General features: G+C 42.8%; 1 protein-coding gene across 1 annotated transcript; it reads right to left on the bottom strand.

Annotated features, from left to right (window-relative positions):
• Window positions 1–2040: 2040 nt before the first annotated feature.
• LOC146058557 (hydroperoxide isomerase ALOXE3-like) lies at window positions 2041–23738 on the bottom strand. Its single transcript, XM_083170841.1, is given in 15 exon segments — window positions 2041–2235; window positions 2434–2604; window positions 2805–2905; window positions 3302–3423; window positions 3596–3765; window positions 10312–10398; window positions 10836–11039; window positions 12903–13049; window positions 13186–13212; window positions 13214–13359; window positions 13763–13866; window positions 14026–14148; window positions 16218–16299; window positions 22782–22986; window positions 23573–23738. Coding segments are annotated over 15 exon segments (2016 nt in total). The 5' UTR covers window positions 23720–23738; the 3' UTR covers window positions 2041–2055.
• Between the last annotated feature and the right edge of the window lie 389 nt (window positions 23739–24127).

Raw genomic sequence — 24127 nt, 5'->3', positions numbered from 1 at the left:
CCCAGAGGGGCAAAACCATGGCTGCCATGGGGGAGGTAGAGGAAATAGGCTATGCCTACATGGTCCACACCTCTCCATTCTGAGAACTAGTGATTATAGAACTACAGTATTGGTAGGTTTAATTTCTACTTGAACGTTGCCATTTCCTACTTAACCCTGGTCTTGGAAAGAAGATTAAAGTAGAGTGAGGCAAGAAGACCATTTGCTTGTTATAAAACTGCATATTCAGTCATACTTGTCCAGGTTACTAGAAAAACTGAACAGTAGAAGACATTATGTTATCAAATAATCCTAGATTGAAAGCCTACCACTCTGTCCAGATGGACATTTCAACCAGAGATACCACAGCAATAACGCAGTACTACGTTGGCCACTCACTTCTTTTGTCATGGTTGCGGCAGGAGTGGGGATGTATTCCAAGATAATATAACTGAAATAGACCCAAACCACTGTAATAAACTTTGGATATTAATCTGGCATAGAGATGAGCCATGTGTAACTTCATAAAAAGGAGAAGGTCCAATCATGGAAGCCTTCCAATCTATAAAGTTACATGTACACCTGCATATCAAAATTTAGGAAAAATTGATAAGTTATGTTAACCATGTTTAAGTACAGATTAAGTACTCCTTAAGTAACCTGTACTCAGTTATGGCTTTTTGTAAAAGCTGAACTGTTGTAATACTTTGAGGACTCTTTGGGAACCCCAGGTTTGCAGGAATTTGGTTTATTTATGATAACTAGCTCCTAGCTGTACCCAGGTTCTAAATAAAAAAAACATACAACCCACCACCAACATTGGCCATGTACAATAAAAGAGCCCTAAAGTGTCATGTATAGAATATAATTATGCAAGAGATATCACCCTTCCCTTCTGGTATCCAGTCATGGGACTAGATATCCACTGAAAGAAAGGGAACTGTTGACCTTATGGACTGGTAAGATCAACATAGAGGCAGTACCAAGTATCCATGTTAAAGAACTTGTATTGCTCTACAGACAGCCGGACTTCCCAACGTTAACAGCAAAGTTAGACACCTGTGAAACAAGCGCTGTATCTGACCATGCATTCAGGAATCCTGGAGTTCCACTAGGGCAGATGCTGGGGGTTCATATAGAGATTGACATGTTTCCAGCATGAATATACACCTGTTCAAAAAAGATAGTTTATGGCAACCCATGTGGAGCCTCAAAAAAGGAGGAGATTGAGGCCTGTGACCACCATTACATGCTACAGACTTCCAATTTTGTATTTTTTGGGGGCCCAGTAGAAACCTTTGTATCTATTGGGGAGCCTATATTTGATTATACAGTATGCAGCCACATAGCAATAGGACCAGTAATACCCATGGTTTAGTTTACATCTGCAGGTTAGTTATGCCAGGGCTGATTAATAGCCCCAGAGTCTGTCCAGTAGTACCCTATATCCATTTATACACCACAGTCAAAGCCAAGGAATGCCCAGCACTTTCTCAAGCCATCTGATATTGTACACTAATGCATGCAGGAGTACAGGCAACCTGCCCAAGAAGAGTTGTGCATCTAGGCTACACCCTCTAGATAATGCCAGACCCACCTGTGGCTTTACCCTTTTGGGCCATCAGGTTCAGAAGAGATCAAAGGTGGGGAGGTATGCTGAAATGATCCTCAAGATAAACTCTAATATAAATTAGTGGGCTCAGTTTAATATAAAGACAATTCCCAGCGGAGATAGGGGGGCAGGAAAGAATTCCCACACAAACATGCACTAAAATATTTAATTGCATCACATATGTTCTGACAAGGAGCTTGAAAACACTACACTTACAGTACAATGTTTAACAAAAATGGACAGTGCAAGTCAGAACAGGTAAACTAGCAGCAGGTTCATGCACAGGCCCCAATTCAGTTGTTTAAGTTGCGGCTCACAGAAAAATCCTGGTGTTCAAGATTTTACTTATGTATGTTTCAGATCATACATTCTGAATCTGATGCCTTTTGGAGATGGCATTGCCTCCAACTGCCCAACGAAGGGGGTCACTGCTGTAGTCCATAGAGCCAATGCCACTATTCATATTATACACAGACACTGTTCTCAATTACACTTGGATCCAAATACAGATATGGCAAATCCATGCTGCTGTTCCTCTCTTTAATGGATTGCGAGATCTCAACCAGCTTCTCCTGGAATTTCTTTATGAAGGTCTGCGGAACCTCCTCTGTAAAGCGCACATCAGGGTACTCGCCCAGACGTCTCTAGTGGGGAATGGGAAGTCTGGTTAAGGGAAATCCTAAACACATTTGGATTACATAAAGTCTATTCACCACCATATCAGAGTGATATGCACATGCATATATGGTGGGATTCTGTAGCAGTCTTTACATTTGTTAAATATAACAATGAGAAACCGAAAAGTACTAGATGCATTACATGAACTGTCCCCAAGAACTCACCCGGTCCCTTGGCTCGCTACTAAGCACCCACTCAGTGGACATGCTAATAGTGGTAGTATTTACTTCAGGCAATGCATCCAGAATAGTCTGGGGTGTGGTTACTCCTTTCACTGTGGGAGGAGGAGTTTTAATTGATGAAGGACCATTGGGCATCCAGGCATAGAAGTCAAACTGCAATGGAAACCGAAGGGACATTTTAACCCCAGAATTTTTTTACAAAAAGTTACACATGTTAATACATTGCAAACCAAGCTCAGACTATTCAGTAGTCTTCAACTCAAGAGAAAAAATAAATAAAAATAAGTGTATGAATTACATCACACAGGATCTTAAGAACAGCATATTGTAACGTGTGATGATCCATTACCCACCTGACCACTGTTGACAGCTGCATGCTGAGCAGAACAAGTGAAGATCACCATGGTCAGGTACTTGATTAGCGAGACCTTTGTCTCCAAGGAGGAGGGCATTCCTTTCAAACGGGAATAGTTAATGAGTCAACTAGACAGATTCCATGCATGGATTGTACTATACCCTTATTTACATCATATCAAGCACCCTATATCGAACACCAGACAAGGTTAAGATAATTGAATTCTAGTGTTATTGAATTGTATACTTTTTAGCTGGTTTACATATAGGTTATGCTTAATTAGCAGACGCTAAACATGAATTCAAAACCAATGAATCAAAATGGCTAGGTGTTGATTGATTATTTCTGATGTAAAATGGGACTTTCCGTCTATTGTGGTATATGACCTTTTGATCCTACCATGCAAATCAACATTGAAAAGATCCGTTTGGCTCATTATGACCCCATGATATTTTGTAATATGAAGTCAAAGCAAAAAATGTATATGTTCCTTACCTGTAGATTTGTACTCCAGGAAGCCTTCTTTGAATATCTCGGCCACCCAGGCCTGAAGTTCAGGGTCTGTACTGACCACCGCATCACTCTCATAGTAGTAATTAACAATTTTGGATACAAAGCTGAAGATAAAGCAAGAGGTACAATCAGTGAATCAAGTATGGATGATGTACAGAAGTGATGGAGGTGCAATGAATTGAAGGTCACATTTCCTTTATCAGGTATGCAAGAAACATCAAGGTTTTCTATATACTGTACTACAGCATATTTATAATATGACCAGAACTACTGTACCTCTCCACAGTCAACCAGATCTTCATCCCATCATCCCTATACAGGTAATTGGGAATGGCCTCCAATCCTCTTGCCTTGATGTCATCAGGGAGACAGAGGCTGCTGTAAGTGACCTCATCCATTGCTTTTTTCAGTAGTATTGGAAGCCCCCCACCTCCGGTTACATTAGCCTGGATAAAAAAAAAAAAAAAATTGAAAATGGCCATGATTCAGTTTGCCTATATTACAATAAATTATTCAGTCAGTTATATGAAAATCTAGACCTAGAAGGGGCGATGGTTTGGCCATCCAGGCAGAGTGATGTTCTGGAGGACTGCCTGATAGGAGGAATCAGGACTCACAGGAGGAATCAGGACTCACAGGGGCTATTCTCCTGTGTGGGGGTCCACGACCCCATAGAGTGAGAACAGAACCTGTGGTGAGCAAAGCAAGCCACCGAGTCAGCAAGGGGCTTCATTGTGCTTGCCCCCGTCAGAGCACCGGCAGTTGAGACTCCTTCATCGGGATCAACCCTGTCAGACCGGGGCTAGCCAAGCACTGTTGGGCTGCCAACCTTATATAGGCAGAAGTTGGCTGAGCAGCTGAACCTATAGATGCTTGCTCAGCCATCCATCGTTGGACCATGACCTCTTTCGGTGCATCAGACAACCCCAGTACTTCCCTCCACAAAGGTAAAGTTACTAGTACATAAGGCGCTTTCCAGGATTTAACTTACACTATTTATTGTGCAAGTGTCCATAGAAGTTTGTAGTGTGAATTCTTTCAAAGATTCAGCCGGTCCTACAGGTGTTTCATATAGGTAACCAAAATCTCCACAGACTATGAAATATGCTCTAAAATGGAAATAGAAGAATAGTGCAACACCTTTTTTCAAAAAGGGGGGGGGGGGGACAATTTATTATGCACTCACAATTTCCAAGATAAAAAACAGCATATAATCACCAGCCGGTGATAACAAGTGGGAGGTTACACCCAGGGATCACTCCAAAGTAGCCAGGCTCAGGACACCTTTTCTCTTGGGGTAGAAGCTCCAGGGGTTGTCCCGTCCCAATAGACACAGTAGATAAGCAGTAGAATCTTCCAGCCACAGGAACACCTGCTTTATGCATTTCGGACCATTGGGATCCTTCTTCAGAAGAATGATGTTTCCCGTGGCTGGTAGGGATATAAATAGTGAAAAAAGACGCCAAAACAGCAATTACGCTGCTCTGACGCTATACAGGAAGCGGAAGTTATCAGTGCCGCGACCGGAAGCGGAACGCCGTTATTTGCGTTCCACAGTAGCGGAACGTCACTTCCGGTATGGAAGGCTCCGTATTGCACACTGCCCATTCAATGGAGCGCATCTCAATTGCATATGCGTTCCAGACGGACGGAACATGACTTCCGGGATTTGAAGGATCACATTTGCCCATAATAATAATACAATCTGTAAACACAATTTGATATAATCTTCTCCAGAGTTTTTCTTTAGTCCATATTTCCATACAAAAAGACCCCTCCTCTTTCAGATTCAGTATTAGTCCTTGTTTTACTTAGTCCATATATAGAGAAGACAAAAAAAGGGGAGGGGGAGAAAATAGAGACAGTCAAGCAAATTTTACAGAATCCATCCATTATTATATAAAAAATACTGTGCATCATATGTTAAAAAAATATATAAAAACATGTAATAATAAAACAGATACTTAAAAAACAGCTAAAAGGCAATATTTATAAAAACCATTTAATTTCAAGATCACTGTTAAGACCATTTGGCACCAGAGTATTGAGCTTAAAAATCCACCTCATTTCACATTGGGCTAGGCGGGTTTCTATATTTTTATTACGCCATGTGGGTGTAATTATTTCGAGACCACCAAATGATTTAATACAACATTCTTTGGAGTTGTGTACCTTTTTAAAATGAGCAGGAACTGTGTGGGTTTCTAAACCCTTTCTTATATTGTACACATGCTCCGCTAGACGTGTTTTTAGGTTCCTGGTGGTTTTGCCCACATAAAATAAGCCACAATCACATTGTAAAAAATATATGACATTCTTAGAATTACATGTGATAAAATCATTAACGTTAAAACTGGTGCCATTAAAAGTGTATTCTTTGGTTTTACTTATGCCTTTAGCTGTTCTACACATCAAGCACATTCCACAACGGTGGAACCCCTTTGTGCGGTCACTTGTTCGGGGCATTACATCAAGACAACTTTTAACAAGCTTGTCCTTTAGTGATGGTGCTTTTCTGTAAATAAAGCCTGGATTGCATGGTAAAGATGCACCTATTACTGGATCACTTTTTAGTAAATGCCAGTTCTTTTTGAATACAGCCTCAACTTTTTTGTGCTCAGGGTTATAGTCTGAGATGAAAGACCATTCTGTATTCTTTTTAGGTTTCTTTACTTTTTCTCCAAGGAGATCTTTTCTATTAATTGTATCTGCTTTCTCTTTTGCAACCATTAATTCTTTTTGATTGTATCCTTTTGCACGGAAACGATTCGCCATTTCAGACACCTGGTTCTCATATACATCATTTTCTGTGCAGTTACGTTTGACCCTCAGAAATTGGCCATAAGGGATACCCTCAAGCCAATTTCTGTGGTGCTGGCTATTTCTCTCTATGTAACTGTTACGGTAGCCTTAATATGATTTGATGTGCAAATAGAATTATCCTTAATATAAATATTCAGGTCTAAAAACACAATTTTTTCCATGCTCCAGACAAACGTTAAATTTAGATTAAAATCATTTTCATTAAGACTGTTAAAAAAGGTTAAAAGGGTTGTCTCATCCCCCTTCCATACCATAAAAACATCTATGTAACGTTGCCAGGAGACCAGATTTGCCCCCAGCTCCGGACCCGACCAGATGACAAGCTCCTCCCAGTACGCCATATATAAATTGGCATAGCTGGGGGAAAATCTGGTCCCCATTGCAGTTCCAACCATCTGCAGGTAAAAATTTCCATTAAAATAGAAGAAATTATTTTCTAAAATAAAGGTTATACTCTAAGATAAGTTTAATTTTTCTGACATTGATGTTTTGTCAGGAGAAAACAACAAAACCTGAATATGATTTTGTTACAATCAAGGAACCTTCGGTACCCACAATGTATGTGCTACCGAAGGTACACAAGAGCCTAACCAGTCCACCTGGCAGGCCAATTGTTTCGGGTACAAACAGCTTAACCTCAAATTTATCAGCCTTAGTGGACTATCACCTCCAACCGATAGTTAAAGAAACTAAGGCGTACCTCAAAGATACAAAAGATGTGTTACAAAAAATTGAGGATAAATTGGGGACCTGGTTTCTTCCTTGTAAGTGGTGATGTGTCCACATTGTACACCATAATTGATCCCACAAAAGGAAGAATAGCTGTAAAGTTTTCTTGACAAAACATCAATGTCAGAAAAATTAAAAAAAACTTTTATCTTGGAGAGTATAACCTTTATTTTAGAAAATAATTTCTTCTTTTTTAATGGAAATTTTTACCTGCAGATGGTTGGAACTGCAATGGGGACCAGATTTGCCCCCAGCTATGCCAATTTATATATGGCGTACTGGGAGGAGCTTGTCATCTGGTCGGGCCCGGAGCTGGGGGCAAGTCTGGTCTCCTGGCAACGTTACATAGATGATGTTTTTATGGTATGGAAGTCGATGAGACAACCCTTTTAACCTTTTTTAACAGTCTTAATCAAAATGATTTTAATCTAAATTTAACGTTTGTCTGGAGCATGGAAAAAATTGTATTTTTAGACCTGAATATTTATATTAAGGATAATGCTATTTGCACATCAAATCATATTAAGGCTACCGACTCAGTTACATAGAGAGAAATAGCCAGCACCACAGAAATTGGCTTGAGGGTATCCCTTATGGCCAATTTCTGAGGGTCTAACATAACTGCACAGAAAGTGATGTATATGAGAACCAGGTGTCTGAAATGGCGAATCGTTTCCGTGCAAAAGGATACGATCAAAAAGAATTAATGGTTGCAAAAGAGAAGGCAGATACAATTAATAGAAAAGAAAAGATCTCCTTGGAGAAAAAGTAAAGAAACCTAAAAAGAATACAGAATGGTCTTTCATCTCAGACTAACCCTGAGCACAAAAAAGTTGAGGCTGTATTCAAAAAGAACTGGCATTTACTAAAAAGTGATCCAGTAATAGGTGCATCTTTACCACGCAATCCAGGCTTTATTTACAGAAAAGCACCATCACTAAAGGACAAGCTTGTTAAAAGTGGTCTTGATGTAATGCCCCGAACAAGTGACCGCACAAAGGGGTTCCACCGTTGTGGAATGTGCTTGATGTTTAGAACAGCTAAAGGCATAAGTAAAACCAAAGAATACACTTTTAATGGCACCAGTTTTAACGTTAATGATTTTATCACATGTAATTCTAAGAATGTCATATATTTTTTACAATGTGATTGTGGCTTATTTTATGTGGGTAAAACCACCAGGAACCTAAAAACACGTCTAGCGGAGCATGTGTACAATATAAGAAAGGGTTTAGAAACCCACACAGTTCCTGCTCATTTTAAAAAAGGTACACAACTCCAAAGAATGTTGTATTAAATCATTTGGTGGTCTCGAAATAATTACACCCACATGGCGTAATAAAAATATAGAAACCCGCCTAGCCCAATGTGAAATGAGGTGGATTTTTAAGCTCAATACTCTGGTGCCAAATGGTCTTAACAGTGATCTTGAAATTAAATGGTTTTTATAAATATTGCCTTTTAGCTGTTTAAGTATCTGTTTTATTACATGTTTTTATATATTTTTTAACATATGATGCACAGTATTTTTTATATAATAATGGATGGATTCTGTAAAATTTGCTTGACTGCCCTCTATTTTCTCCCCCTCCCCTTTTTTTGTCTTCTCTATATATGGACTAAGTAAAACAAGGACTAATACTGAATCTGAAAGGAGGAGGTTTTTTTGTATGGAAATATGCACTAAAGAAAAACTCTGGAGAAGATTATATCAAATTGTGTTTACAGATTGTATTATTATTATGGGCAAATGTGATCCTTCAAATCCCGGAAGTCATGTTCCGTCCGTCTGGAACGCATATGCAATTGAGATGCGCTCCATTGAATGGGCAGTGTGCAATACGGAGCCTTCCGTACCGGAAGTGACGTTCCGCTACTATGGAACGCATGGGGAGCGCCAGGTGGAATGCAAATAACAGTGTTCCGCTTCCGGTCGCGGCACTGATCACTTCCGCTTCCTGTATAGCGTAAGAGCAGCATAATTGCTGTTTTGGCGTCTTTTTTCACTATTTATATCCCTACCAGCCACGGGAAACATCATGCTTCTGAAGGACCCCAATGGTCCAAAATGCATAAAGCAGGTGTTCCCGTGGCTGGAAGATTCTACTGCTTATCTACTGTATTGGTTGTGGTTTGTTGGGGGTACTCGGTCCTGCGCGCCTCCTTCGGCTGCCTAATGATTACCACTAAGGTCACCCTCAGACCTTGGGTTTTGGAATACTAGTGGAGTGGGTGTGGTAATCGTACTGGGCGCCAAGGTAAAATAACAGGGTTTATTGGTACAAAATGTTAAAAAACATAAAATACAATGCAGTGTATGAACACATAAAACACAAGATCGTGTGAAATTCTTCTTACCCCTAAGGGTATTTGGAGCCAGCAAGGATGGAAAGAAGGGGCAGGATGCAGTCCGGAATGTGCACCCTGCTCTGGGCTCCAAATACCTTAGCACTGGGTTGGTCCTGATGGATAATTGTGGATACCAGTCACTTCCGACGCGTTTCGAGCATCAGGGTGCTCTTCTTCCTGGGCGCAGTGACTGCGCCCAGGAAGAAGAGCACCCTGATGCTCGAAACGCGTCGGAAGTGACTGGTATCCACAATTATCCATCAGGACCAACCCAGTGCTAAGGTATTTGGAGCCCAGAGCAGGGTGCACATTCCGGACTGCATCCTGCCCCTTCTTTCCATCCTTGCTGGCTCCAAATACCCCTAGGGGTAAGAAGAATTTCACACGATCTTGTGTTTTATGTGTTCATACACTGCATTGTATTTTATATGTTTTTTAACATTTTGTACCAATAAACCCTGTTATTTTACTTTGGCGCCCAGTAAGATTACCACACCCACTCCACTGCTTATCTACTGTGTCTATTGGGACGGGACAACCCCTGGAGCTACTACCCCAAGAGAAAAGGTGTCCGGAGCCTGGCTACTTTGGTGGAGTGATCCCTGGGTGTAACCTCCCACTTGTTATCACCGGCTGGTGATTATATGCTGTTTTATCTTGGAAATTGTGAGTGCATAATAAATTGTTCCCCCCCCCCCCCTTTTTGAAAAAAGGTGTTGCACTATTCTTCTATTTCCATTTTAGAGCATATTTCACAGTCTGTGGAGATTTTGGTTACCTATATGAAACACCTGTAGGACCGGCTGAATCTTTGAAAGAATTCACACTACAAACTTCTATGGATACTTGCACAATAAATAGTGCAAGTTAAATCCTGGAAAGCGCCTTATGTACTAGTAACTTTACCTTTGTATTCCATATTTCTGAAAAGTTGGTGAACTTTTCTCTACTAGTGCTGGCTGCTTCCGGGCATCAGCGCAAATAATTGCACATTCTTTGTCTTTTGTACTTCCCTCCACAAGTCACACCCTAAACAAGCAAACCATGTGAGCTGGCAGAATTTTCTGTAATGGTTGTTTAAAGGATCTCACCTGATCAAAGACACCCCCTGGACCTATAAGTTCTGACCTGGCAAGGACGTTGATTTCAAGTGTATAGCGGAGATGTGGAATAATTAGCTGTAAAATTAGAAAAATATTGGCATTATAATACCATCTGAACTAGACCTTTTGGAGTAAATTAGAATTTATATACAGGAAGTACAGTAGCCAGTGTGTTTACACTGGTTACCATCCCTTCAAAAGGAAACATTAACAGTAATGCTAACATTCTGGTAGCTGTGCATGCCCAAAAGATTCAGCAGTTCAATTGCTCTGTTGGGTGCAGCCGGCACACAAAACACTTATTCCCCCATAGAGGTTATTGTTATTGTATCAAATAGGATAATTGTGCAGAAATAAAAGCCCAATTTTTACATTCTAATTATAGCCACAAAATAAATTTACATGCAGAACATTCCACTTCAACGCTCCAAATTAAAGTGACCTTCTCAGCCCATCTCCAGAACCCCTGCTATGCGAGTCACTCCAAGACAGGGTTTAAAACCAGATCTCACCTTGTACACTGGGTGGCTCATTGGAAGTTGTCTGGTGGTTGCAATGTTGAAGACCTCAGCAAAGAGATGAGTGCGGAGAAGGTGAGAGTCCCCTTGATGCACCTGGAATTCAGAGTTACGCACCCAGATCTTGGCCAGTAACCAGTCAGATTCTGAGTCACTGGGCAGGAAGATTGGTGCGTTCTCTCCTGGGGTCTGAGCCAACTGTAGTAGAAACAGAACCGTCACTACAGCACCATGTACTTTTCCTCTACCATAGTGTTTACACTTAGCATTATGTAATCACAAAAGCCTAGTTCGCAATACATCTTTGCATTTGAAAGAACGTGTGCCGATTAAGATAAAATGTTAACCATTTAGCTATAAAACACTTATGTATTTATACATTTACCCAAGACTTGCTTTACCTTGGTTGGGACACAGTTTAAAATGAATCTACCCCCTGTTGGGCCAATAAGGTATACAATGCCTTACTCTAGAATTCTGCAGTTGAATTGTCACAAATTGCTGTGAAACACCAATTCGTATACCCTGACAAATTAGATGGGCAGCTGGAACAGGAAAGTAATAGGGCATGGGTCTTCAACCTATGGCCCTCCAAATGTTGTGAAACTACATGTTCCAACATGCATTGCCACATTTTTTCCTATAAGAGCATGCCAAAACTGTCAGGGCATGCTGGGAAATGTAGTTCCACAACATCTGGAGGGCCACAGGTTGAAGACATGTGCAATAGGGAATGCGGTCGTTTGGTCTACAGCATTATGTCGACACCATTAAGTCGACAGGGAAAAGGACATTAGTTCGACATGGAGTTTATCACTTTTTTTTAGCCAATATGTGCCGACAGGCGGTATTTCATGCCCTACCATCCACTAGGGCGTGGTGGGAGAATAAGATAGTGTGTCAAGCGTAGCAAGGCACCGTGCCCGACGCATAGTGAGCAATGCAGTGCACTTTAAACTGTGTCCATGTCGACTGTTGACATTCAGGAAAAAAAAAAAAAAGAGAAACCTCATGTCGATCTAATGACCTACAACCATGTCGACCTTTTCCCATGTTGACCTAATTACTGTCTACCATAATGCTGTAGACCAAATGATCCCAACCCAGCAATAGGCCATGTACCTGTGCATCATCTCATGTTTAGAAAGTTCACATGTGAATATTACCTTTTGAATAAAGAAGATCTAGTCCGCATCCAGATATTCAGGGTTAGGTGAAAAATACCCAGGACCCTTTGTTAAAAGGCTATTGAGCTTGACTACTGGTAGACCGAAGCACATTAAACAAGCACTCTGTCTATTGTTCTTTCGCAGAATAGGTCTGACCCTTACAAATATTTTTAAAGAAGGCATTTGTCACCTTAGATGGGTTAGTATCCTCTCAGGGGAGAGCATACTACAATGTTTGAGGCCAGATTATAGCCTTTTGCAATCATGTTAATATTAAGAGGACCGAATGCAGGTGCCAAGATTGATACTCGGAAATATGTGCAATCCACATACTAACTCCCCATGTTTAGAGCCTTGCAGTAGAAAGTTTGTTGCAACATTACGCATATTGCTATACACACACACACACACACACACACACACACACTAGTAGTGACCTCCAGTTCTCAAATTCCATCAATAGGTGATTAACATGTTATGGTCCATACACACTGAGCGGCTTTCCCCCTGCCCAGCGCCGATGAGAAAGAGGGGGCTGCTTTGCAGAGCTATGCAAAGCCTTTCCTGAAAGCCGCTCATCTGCTATAACCAGCAGATGAGCGGCTTTCCCGGCGATGATGCGGGAGCACGCAGCAGCGATCATCGCCCGGGCATACACACTGGGCGGCTTTGAGCTGAAAGCCGCTCAAACTGGGTGTTTTGAGCGACTTTCAGCTCAAAGTTGCCCAGTGTGTATGGGCCTTTAGTGATGGTTGATGTGGAGATCAACCACTGACCTATAGGACCTGAATGGTGGTTTTTCTACAAAAAGTTGAGGGGTCATTGTCCAGATTTAAATCATGATCTTACAGACAGGAAATCATATTCAATAGACATTAGAAGACAGACTTGCCTGGATGGCTATTGGGACAAGTTGATCTTTGGGAGTTTTCCACAGTAGACACATAGGGGCAGCGATATATTGTTGCTTTCCATTTATGGATTTATTGGCAGGAACCCCATGTAGCAGCTTGTAATCTATCAGGAAGATGTTGCCATTCTACAAGACAAAGCACCAGTTTACTGCATGGTATGTATGGAGGGCTGTTTTGGGATATACTGTACATGCCCCCCACAAAAATAAAATAAAAACCCAAGCCAAAAAAAATAAAACAGGCCTTATGGCCACAACCCACCTCTAGTTCTTTCTGAAGACTGGTGGAGGTCCCCCAGAGATGCAGCCACCATGTGATCACTAACTGGGAAGTTCTCAGGAATAGTGGAGCATTTCCTGATTAGCATAGGGTTAATTCCATTAAGATATTGACTTCCAAAGAAGTGATCCTCCTTCCAGATCTCAGCTACCTTGTCTGGGGATAAAATTCAGCAAGAATGTTTCATATGGTCATTCATTGCAAGTTGAGGGACTAGGCGATACAGTAGGTAGTCTTGCACTGTACACAAAAGCACTTTATAGTCCGTTACATCTTACATCAGGGGTGGCCAAACGGTCCTCGAGTTCTACCAACGGTCCACGTTTTCCAGGTTACCTAGCTGGTGCACATCTGTAGTCATTACTAACTGTTATATTTTCAAATATGCTGCATTCATTCCTACTATATATCCACAGGTTGCCTGGAAAACATTCAGTTGATAGATCTTGACAGGTTTGGCCACCCCTGCCTTACATGAGCAAGAGGTGAACTTTCTTCAGTCACTCCCTTATTAAGTAGTTCCTGTAAAGGAGAGTATGTGGCCAGAGACTAAACATACCTGCATTTTCAGACCTCCTTAGGTAGAAGAGCAGTTTGATATCTTCGATATGGGTCCATGATTCTGTACATTGTAAGAAGCCATTCATCTTCATATCCAATACCCTGTGGAAGAAAGTGATAAAGGTTTCAAATAACCAACAGAAATGGATTTCATATCCTGGAGAGCTCCAAATAGAAATATAGACTAGTTCTTTTTATTGAATGATCCCAAATGCAGTTTGTTACATGCCTGGTCCTCATCTACTCTGACTAGATACTTACGTGGATAACAGGGCATAGCCAAAGCTGCTCAGTTTTAGGAAGGAATACCGGTCATTAGTCGGTAGTTGTGCAACCTTGTCCACAGCAATGCAGTGAGGGACACCTTCTGCATAAGATTTCCACCTGCAGGAAACAAAGCGTTATACAAAGTGATCAATTATGCAATTCCTACATGGACCACACTTCTCCATTCCTAGAACTTTTGATTATAGAAACAGCGAGATGTCAATTTCGCCTTCAATAAGGGTTCTTATTGCCTAATTAACAGTTACATTTTATATACCCTGGTCAGTATATTAAGTAGAGTCAGGCAACAAGACAAGTGCTGCTAAACATAAGCATAGTGTCACAAGGCTAGGGCCATGTGATAGGTTTTAGCTGGAACTGCTGTACGAATGAGACTTATTTTAAGACCTTCAGGTTGGAGTATTACTGTCTACACCAGGTAGTTGACCCAGGACAGAGGCACAGGCTCAAAAATGCTAGTGGTATTCTCCATGAAACCCCCAAAATTAAAATTGCTGATAAGAACTAAGCCGGACTGGCTGGACTGAAAATGGAACTTATAGACTGGAATGGCAAGAGAACTGGACCACTAGGTTTCCTCCAAAGTCAGATTCCAGTAGCACAGGCTGAGTGCGATGTTGCTTTGGTGACTGAGGCTCTGGATTTAACGGATGACTACTTCTAACCAGTGTTCCCTCTAAGCTGTGCGCGCGCACACAACAACGAGCGTGCGCACAGACATGACAGAGCGCACAAAGCAGCAGTGGTCCCTTTTTGCAGTTGTGGACTCAATTAATGTGCGTTTCACCCATTAACTACATTGTGTGCTGTGTTTTGAATGTTTACATGTTTAATATCATTTTGAAGTAAAGTTAACGCAAATACTGAACGTCATTTTCCAGTTATATATAAGTGACTCACAAAATTTTAAATTTCCTTCCAAAGTTGCACAGGCAAAATCTTTTGCCGCACACAGCCTTCGTAAAATCAGAGGGAACATTGCTTCTAGCCATTCTATGCAAGATGGTGATGCACAGTACTGGAATTGGCAAGAACTAGAGTCTGCTGAACCATGAGCATCCTACACTAGCGGCAGCTAACTCCACACACCTCTCCATGCACCTTCAGGGCAGACTTTTACAATGTCTGCATAACCAGCCGAGTTATCTGGCTGAAATAGTGCCAGATCATTACACACAGGTGTCATCATGGGCCTCCGCAGTATTTGAGTGCAAGGAAGCTCTTTTTAAATTTCTTGAGATGGTTTGGTATAGAACGACCCTAAAGGAAGGTATGGCTACCCTTCCGCAGAGGTTTAAGTCCCTCAAACACTATACACATTCTACGTGCATAGCAGTTTCAATTTAGTTGGTAGTTTATAGGCAAGTAAACTTGTTTCATAACCAGCAAATAGAACTACACATTACCATAGCATATTCAGAACATCACGTTTGAAAAATAGCTTTTTCCCAGCTGCCGTTACCGACTAACCAAAATTGTTAATTTGTACTTGTTTCCTGTTCTGTGACCAAGATTATAATTTCGTTGTTTTACAATTTTTTTATTGTGTTGCAATGACAATAAATTCTTATCTTATCTTATCTTCAGTTATACACAGGAACTAACGTCAGCTTGTCCTAAGGTGCCCATACACTAGTAAGATGTATCTTCAGATCTGGCTGGTTGGAACAAAAACATGGTTATGGATGAATGACAGTTTGGCAGTTTTCCAACATTTCCAAGCAAATGGTCAACTGTCATTTACTCTCATCCATAACCATGTTTTTGTTCCAACCAGCCAGATCTGAAGATAAATCTGCGTGTGTATGGCCACCTCTAGTTACTAGAAAGAAACTTCACAGTAGGAGACAAATGGGATTATCCTAGATGAAGAACTTGCCACTCTCTGGCCAAAATGACATTTCAGCAAAAGAGACATAATAGCAATAAGTACAGATAAGTATAAAATACTACATGTATATTGGCCACTCACGGTACTTATGTATTATCTGGGCTCCCATGTTAAATGCACCCCATTTTTTCATACCCCTACTATCCAACTACGCATGGAGTTGATTTTATATAGTGTGGCGAGCGCAGCGAGCCACCGTGCCCGAAGCGTGGCGAGCGGACATGGTCTCATAAGAAAAACGGGAGCCCAGATATTACATAAGTACCCCACTCACTTGTGGGTTTCTCGCTCCATCTCCAGTTCCTTTTGTCGTTGTTGCTGGAGAATAGGGGAAGTACTCCCAGATAATATGATGCCTGAAATATACCAAAACGCAAGAGCACTAATTAAGCTTGGTTATTAATCTGGCACAGAGCTAAGCCATGTAACTCAAGGAGAAGGTCCATCTATGGAAATCTGGGTATGGATCATAGGATAGACAAGCATTAGGTCGACAGTCCAAAAGGTAAACATGGGGTTTTTCATAGTTACATAGTAGGTGAGGCTGAATAAAGACATGCATCCATCTAGTTCAACCTATGTTTATATAGTTAATCCCTTGCTGTATAGTATGTTCTGATATTTTAAAGAATGATTATGTTACTTATTCGTACCCGTGGATATATTTTTAACCAATAAATGTTTTCCAATCTTATTTAAAGTACGGATTATTACCTGTTAGTACGATTTCCTCTACTCCTCCATGGCAGCCAACCTCTGGGTTCTCTCCCTATAGGTAGTTATCTGGAAAGGAACAAAAAAGACACCTCCCCTATATAAGGACTGCCCCTTCCTAGGCTCAGTGTCTTTTAGTTATACAGCTTAAACAAAACATATACATATAAACTTTAACTTTTTTTTTTTTTTTTTTTAAGTTGCTCTTGGGCGGGAATAATGCTGCCATGGAGGAGTAGAGGAAATCGTACTAACAGGTAATAATCCGTACTTTCCTCTACCTCCCCATGGCAGCCAACCTCTGGGTAATACCCTAGCAGTTACCTCACTGGGCGGGTTTCAACTTAATATTACTGTACATTACAATATGTCCATATAATAAACAAATAAATAGGACCACCAAATGAAAAAAAGGATACGAGGTTCTCTTCACCTCCTCTTCCTTATTATTAACTTTCTTCTCCTTTTTGATTTTCTTACAGCGCCACTGCGCTGAGGATCTTTCTCCCAAACTTTGCATCAATTGATGACCCTACATCTACTCTGTAGTGTTTGGTGAAAGTGTGTGCTGAGGCCCAACACGCCGCTTTGCACAGTTCTTCCATTGAGGCCGCGCCCCTTTCTGCCCATGACGCCGCTACTGCCCTTGTAGAGTGCGCCTTGATGCCTTCGGGCGGATCTATCTCCTTGATCCTATATGCTTCTGCTATGCATGACTTGATCCACCTAGCTATAGTTGTCTTGGTGGCTCCCAAGCCCTTGTTTTTTCCTTCTGATATTACAAAAAGTCTTAGTCTTCCTCCATGATTCCACCCTCTTCAGGTAGATCAGTATAGCCCGCTTGACATCTAATTTATGCAGTCTAGCCTCCTTTTCATTCATCGGCTTGTCGCAAAAAGTGGGTAGTACTATCTCCTGATTCACGTGGAATCGCGACACTACCTTTGGCAAGAAGCTAGGGTTAGTCCTTAAGACCACTTTGTCGTTGAACACATTCAGAAACGGCTCCTCAGCCCAAAGAGCCTGCAACTCTGACACCCGCCTTGCGGATGTTATTGCCACCAAAAATGTGACAACATTCTGGTGGATACTTCCTCCAGCGGCTCGAATGGTTCTTCTGTTAGTACATTCAACACCATGTTCAGATCCCATGGCGCCATGGGTCTGTGAAATGAGGGTCTTATTCTCTTCGATGCTTGTAGAAATCTCTGGACATACTTGTTATCTGCCAGTCTAATGTCCATCATAGCTCCTAAAGCCGCCACTTGCACCTTTAAAGAGCTCACTGAAAGTTTCTTTTCTAACCCTCTCTGCAGGAAGTCCAGTACCGAAGAGACCAGCTTATGGTCCTTACCTTCCCTTCTGCATAATTCTGTATATGCCTTCCATATCCGGTAATACGTCTTAGACGTAGAATGTTTTCTCGCCTTTAACAGGGTATCCACCACCTTTCTGGAAAACCCCTTTGCTACCAAGTTTCTTGTCTCAGCAGCCACGCCGTCAGATTCCAGTGGGCGGGCTGACTCTGCACATGAGGCCCCTGTCGTATCAGGTTCTCTATGTCCGGTAATTCCCACGGAGCATCCACCGCCATCCTGACCACCTTGGCAAACCAGGCTCGCCTCGGCCAGTATGGCAGGACTGCGATGACTGTCATCCGTTCCTGTTGGATTTTGTTCAACAGTCTCGGTATCACTGGGAATGGGGGAAAGACATATGCCAGACCTGTTCCCCAATTGGCGGTTAGGGCGTCCGCCTGCCATGCCCCCTGTTCCCAGTGTCTTGATATAAATTTTTTTGCCTTTGCGTTGTGCTTGGTGGCCATTAGGTCCACCTGCGGGACTCCCCAGTGGCTTGTCAGCATGTCGAATATTTGAGGGGACAACTCCCACTCCCCTGGTCTTATTGACCACCTGCTTAGGGCATCTGCTCTCTGGTTCTCCTTCCCTGCGATAAACACTGCAGACAGGCTTTGGACATGTCTTTCTGCCCACTGAAGTATACTTGCCACCTCTTTCATCAGTTCTCGGCTCCTTGTACCGCCTTGGCGGTTCACGTACGCCACTACAGCTCTGTTGTCCGTCCGGATTACAACTTCCTTTTTCCACAGTTGTACCTGAAAAGCCCGGCATGCCATCAGCACTGCCCTCATCTCTCTTACATTCGAGTGTGCCCTTGACTCGGTTTGTCTCCATTGACCTTGTGCTGTTCTCTTGCCGCACACAGCTCCCCATCCCGACTGACGTCGGTGGTGACTAATATCTGCTCCCCTTTCGCGAATGATCTTCCTTGTCGCAGTCGGTTTCTGTCCAACCACCACCTTAGGTCTTCTTTTGCTTGTTTTGACAAGGAGATCCTTTGCATGGGATTCTTCCCGTCTCCATCCCATTGGGATAGAAAGCACCCTTGTAGGTTTCTTGTATGAAATCGAGCCCATTTGATAGTGTCTTGCGCTGCCGACATGAGGCCTAAAACCTTTAGGCAGTCTCCTGCACATGCTAGCCTTTTTCTCAGAAGCTTGATTACCTCTGACTTTAATTTCTCCTGCCTTTCCGGTGTCAATCTGACCCTCATGGCTTCTGTATCTATCACAACACCAAGGTACTTTGCGGCTCTTGTTGGTTCCAAGTGGCTTTTCTCCTTGTTTATGAGCCACCCGTGATGCTTTAGGTACTCCATCACCTTTACTGTATGATCTCTTGCCATTCCTTCTGTCTTCGCCATAATTAGTAGGTCGTCCAAATATGGCCATATTGTCACACCCTCCTTTCTTAGGTTTGCTATGAGCACCACCAGAACCTTTGTGAAGGTTCTCGGGGATGTGGATAGTCCGAACGGCAGAGCCGTAAATTGGTAGGGAATTCCCTTGATTTTGAATCTTAGGTATTTTTGATGTTGTTGGCATATGGGAATATGTAAGTAAGCGTCTTTTAAGTCTATCGTTGTTAGAAAAGACCCCTGTTTGATGTCTGGGAGGATAGACCTTATCGACTCCATTTTGAAATTTTGTGTCTTGACGTATGTATTGAGTCTTCTCAGATCCAGGATGGTCCTGAAGCCACCTGTTGCCTTTTTTACCACGAAAAATCTGGAGTGCCAGCCTTGGCCTTCTTGATCCTTGGGTACTATGACTACTACACCCTGAGAGATCATAGTCTGCAAGCTGCTCATTAGCGCCTCCTTTTCTTTCGGGCATCTTGGCACAGGGGATTCCTCCATCCAGTTTCCGGGTGTCATAATGAATTCTATTTTGTACCCGGTGGAGACCACTTCTTGGACCCACCGGTCCTCTGTAGATCGGAGCCAGGCCTGTTTGTATTCTAACAGCCTGCCCCCGACCCTGTCCCTGGCGTCATTGAGATGACTGCCTGAACGAGAACCTTCCTTCCTTGTTTCTTTCACCTCGAAAGGAGCTCAGATTTCCAAACCACGGCCGTCTATAGTTCCTTCCTGGCCTGTAAGTTCTCGCCTCTCTGAATTCTGCTTGCTGGAACCTCTGAGACTTATTGAAGGGTTTCTTTGCACCCCTGTCCTGTGGTAGCCACACTGATTTTCCTCCTGACACTTTTGTGATGATGTCATCAAGCTTTTTCCCGAATAAATACTCTCCCTGAAATGGTAGGGATACGAGTTTGTTCTTTGATTGGGCATCGGCTGCCCACGGTTTCAGCCATAGAGCCCTTCTCACTACTGCTGCGTTGGCATTGACTCTCGCTGCCAGCCTAACTGCATCTAGTGAGGCATCGCACACAAATTCTATGGCCACCTGCATATTCTGTACAATCTTCAGCAGGTCTGCCCTTTTAATGCCGTCGATCATATCTGACTCTAGGTCCTGGCACCACGACCTGAGCACTCTAGAAGTAATTGCGATCGCTGATGACGCTTTGATCGCCGCTCCTGATGTGACATGTTGCTTACGCAACCCCATCTCCATTTTGCGTTCCATGGAGTCCTTGACTATATTGGCGTCCTCCAATGGAAGCGTTGTCTTCCTAGATATGCGTGCGATAGCCGCATCTACCTTCGGAGGTTCCTCCCACGTCTTAACTTCCTGAGGCTCAAAAGGGTACATTTTATTAACCCTTAGTGGTACCGCCACCTTTTTATCCGGGTGTGCCCACTCGTCCTCTACCACTTCCTTGAGTGTCAAAGACAGCGGGAATGTCTTAGACTTTTTCTTTTTGTCTCTGAAAAGCAGATCTTGTAATTTGCCTTCCTCCTGTGCCACGTCTATATTAAGAGACTTGTTCACCAGCGTAAGCAGGTTATCCAGCAAGTCCGGATTAAATTCTAATTCTGCTTTTTCCTGCATCACTTCTCCTTCCTCAATTTCCTCCTCTATAGCAGGAGCAGGGCCTTCCTCTGAATCCTCTGAGTTGGCAGAGTCAACCTCCCTAGGCCTTTTAGCCGACATCCTGGCCAGATCTTCCTTTGTCACAAAGGTATCTGCCAATGCTGTTCTAAGTTTTGCAACCAGCTCTGTCATTTGTGAAGGTGCCAGTATCTGAGCACCTTTGCAATTGTCGCAGACAGACCCTGCACATTTGTCAGGAAGAGTTTTATCGCAGAGTGTGCATTTGGCCAGATGCAATTTCTTATGCTTGGCCTTTCCTTCTGCCTTCTCTTTGCTTGCTTCGGACCTGCCGAAGTACACACATTATGAATGCCTGACTACCACAGCAACATTCCATGAATAAAATAAATAAATAAATAAACTAACTGCCTTTCCTGCTTACCCTGACTTTGCAGGCTGCTTTCTTTCATCCTCCATAGCATAAAGTGTCTGAAAGTAGCTACACAAGGATACAAATTCAGTAAGCATAGATATGCAGGCATACACACTGCCCTGGCAAAGCCTAGGGTCTTACCTTCACACTGAAATAGCCTCCTGCAGCTGCCCTCTGGAGAAGCAGTGGCAATATAATCTTAACCCCCGGGTTCCTGTCTCCTCTTGCCGGCGTTTGAACAACAGTGGCGCCGTCCTGCGCCTGAGTGGCTCTTAAATGGCGCTTGGTTATGGCGCGAATCGCGTCCAGTACACACACAGGGGTTATTCCCCATCATGCTGCACACCCCGTGACGCGTCCTCCGGTGACGCGCCTTGTGGCGACGCGCCCGGCGTCCCCCAGCACACGCGGTGCTTTTGTCCTGGCGGCGCTGCCTATGATGACTCTGACGCGGCCGGCGCCCCGGATGACGCGGCCGCACTGACTCACCGCTTACAGCCGCACGCCATCCGAGAACAAGGTCCCTGCCTTGGCCAGGAAACTATCTAACGCGGCTTCTGAACCCGGGGTAAGCAAGCTAACTGCACCAGGCAGTAGGACGCTGTATCTCCGTCTCCCTACCACGCCAGATGGCGGGAGAGGTCCATCCTTATTAGGTATAGCCTAGACCCCAACTGCACTAGGCAGAGGAGAAGGCGGCAGCCAACCTCAGGGTAAGCACTCTCACTACCTGGAAAGGAAAAAAAAGACACTGAGCCTAGGAAGGGGCAGTCCTTATATAGGGGAGGTGTCTTTTTTGTTCCTTTCCAGATAACTACCTATAGGGAGAGAACCCAGAGGTTGGCTGCCATGGGGAGGTAGAGGAAAACATATTTATAGTGTCTGCCAACACCACTTCTTCAGGAAGAGAGTTCCAAAGTTTAACTGTTCTGACTAAGAAATTCTCTTCTAGATGAACAATCTTTTTTATTCTAATCTAAACTCGTGTCCTCACGTCCTAGATTCCAGTCTAGCAGAAAAAAGGGTGTTTGACAGTTCCTTATATTGGCCCCTAATGTATTTATACATATTGAGCATGTCCCCCCTTAAACGTCTCTTCTCTAGTGTAAATAGAACTAGATGTTGACATGGACACCGTAACGTAGCACTGTTGCACCTGCTATGCTTTGGGTACAGTGCCTCCCCACGCTCAGCACACTTTTATTTTCCGACCACGCTCTAGTAGATTGTAGGGCATGAAATTCCGTCTGTCGGCACAAAAAAAACCCACGTTGACCTTTAGACTGTCAAGCTTACCCCTGCCAACCTAATAACCATATCCCAGGAACATACATATGATGCTTTGGCTACTGCTTTATGGGCTATCATATAAATAATCATGAGCCAGATCTCACCCTTCCCTTCTGGAATCTCCACAGTCATTGGACTAGATAGCCACTTATAGAAAGGAAACTGGAAGCGTTGACCACCAGGACTGGTAACATCAACATAAAGGCAGTACCAAGCATCCATGTTAAAGAACTTGTATTGCTCTACAGACAGCCGGACCAGCAGGAGATCTCCAAGATCATTCTCAATGTTGATGGCAAAGTCAGACACCTGTGAAACAAGAGCTGTATCTGAGAAACATGCATGCAGGAACCCTGGGCTTCCACTAGGGCAGATGCTTGGGGGGGGGGGGGGGGGTCATATAGAGATTGACATTTGCAGCATGAATATATACTGTACCTGTTCAAAGAGGATCATTTATGGCAACCCATGTGGAGCCTCAAAGTAGACGAGACCACCAATACATGCTGTGAGCTTTATATTTATATTGGGCAGCCTGCACTTTATTACACAGTATGCAGCCCCATAACAGGACCAGTGATGCAATAGCCAGGGCAGTTATTAGGTTGCCCACACTGGTGAGTAGTGTGTCCATAGTGTTGCACCCAACTTCTTATCCTAAAACAGATTTATCGCCCTAGTAATGCATTCAGGAGTTTAGGGATTTACACAGTAAGGAAAGGGAAATAAATTTAAAAACACGTCAACTCTACTATATGTAGTCATAGTGCAACATTCCAAAATCACACCTATTATCTGCACAATGCAATCAGGTATCTCATCCCATCAGTCAACATCCACTTTTTTACTCCTTAAAATATAACTTTAAGTAACACAGTAATCATAAGATACTTACTGCTCCAGATCTGAAGTTGCTCCAGTTATGGGGCAGTTGGTGTTTTGCACTTTCTCCCTTGGCTCCCACAAGAACAATGGAGATTTGTCCACATGTCCCAGCACTCAGGTCAGTCCCGGTTGCAAATCTAAGCTTGTAGGTCCCCATGATTTTGGGCAATGATCCTCACAAAACCAGCTCTGTAAGAAAGTATACAAGAGATGAGGGCAGACCCATGAGTTTTGACTTTGGTTCTAGAGGATTGCCATGATTTAGTTCTGGAAAAAACACAATTAAGGGTTTGGGAATTCTTAAAAAATGTGGAAAAAATTGGGGAGCTTAATGTCACTCTGACCCATTATGTTCTCACATTATTCTTACCCTTAATAACATTTATTTCTAGTCAGTTTTGACCACCTCACAGTGTTTTCACCACTATTGGCTAAAGGCTTTAATGAGCTAGCAGGATACGGTACTTGTGGATTATCACGGCTCCCATCGCATGCCATATATAGTGTCATGTGATGCGATTTTTACAGTTTTTTGTCAAAATCGCATTGCATCTGATTTTTCACT

The sequence above is a fragment of the Crinia signifera genome, chromosome 2, assembly GCF_055691185.1.
Source record: "Crinia signifera chromosome 2, ASM5569118v1, whole genome shotgun sequence".
NCBI classification, from domain to species: domain Eukaryota; kingdom Metazoa; phylum Chordata; class Amphibia; order Anura; family Myobatrachidae; genus Crinia; species Crinia signifera.
Note: the sequence above shows the minus strand (reverse complement) of the source record. Positions and strands in the feature narration are given on the sequence as shown.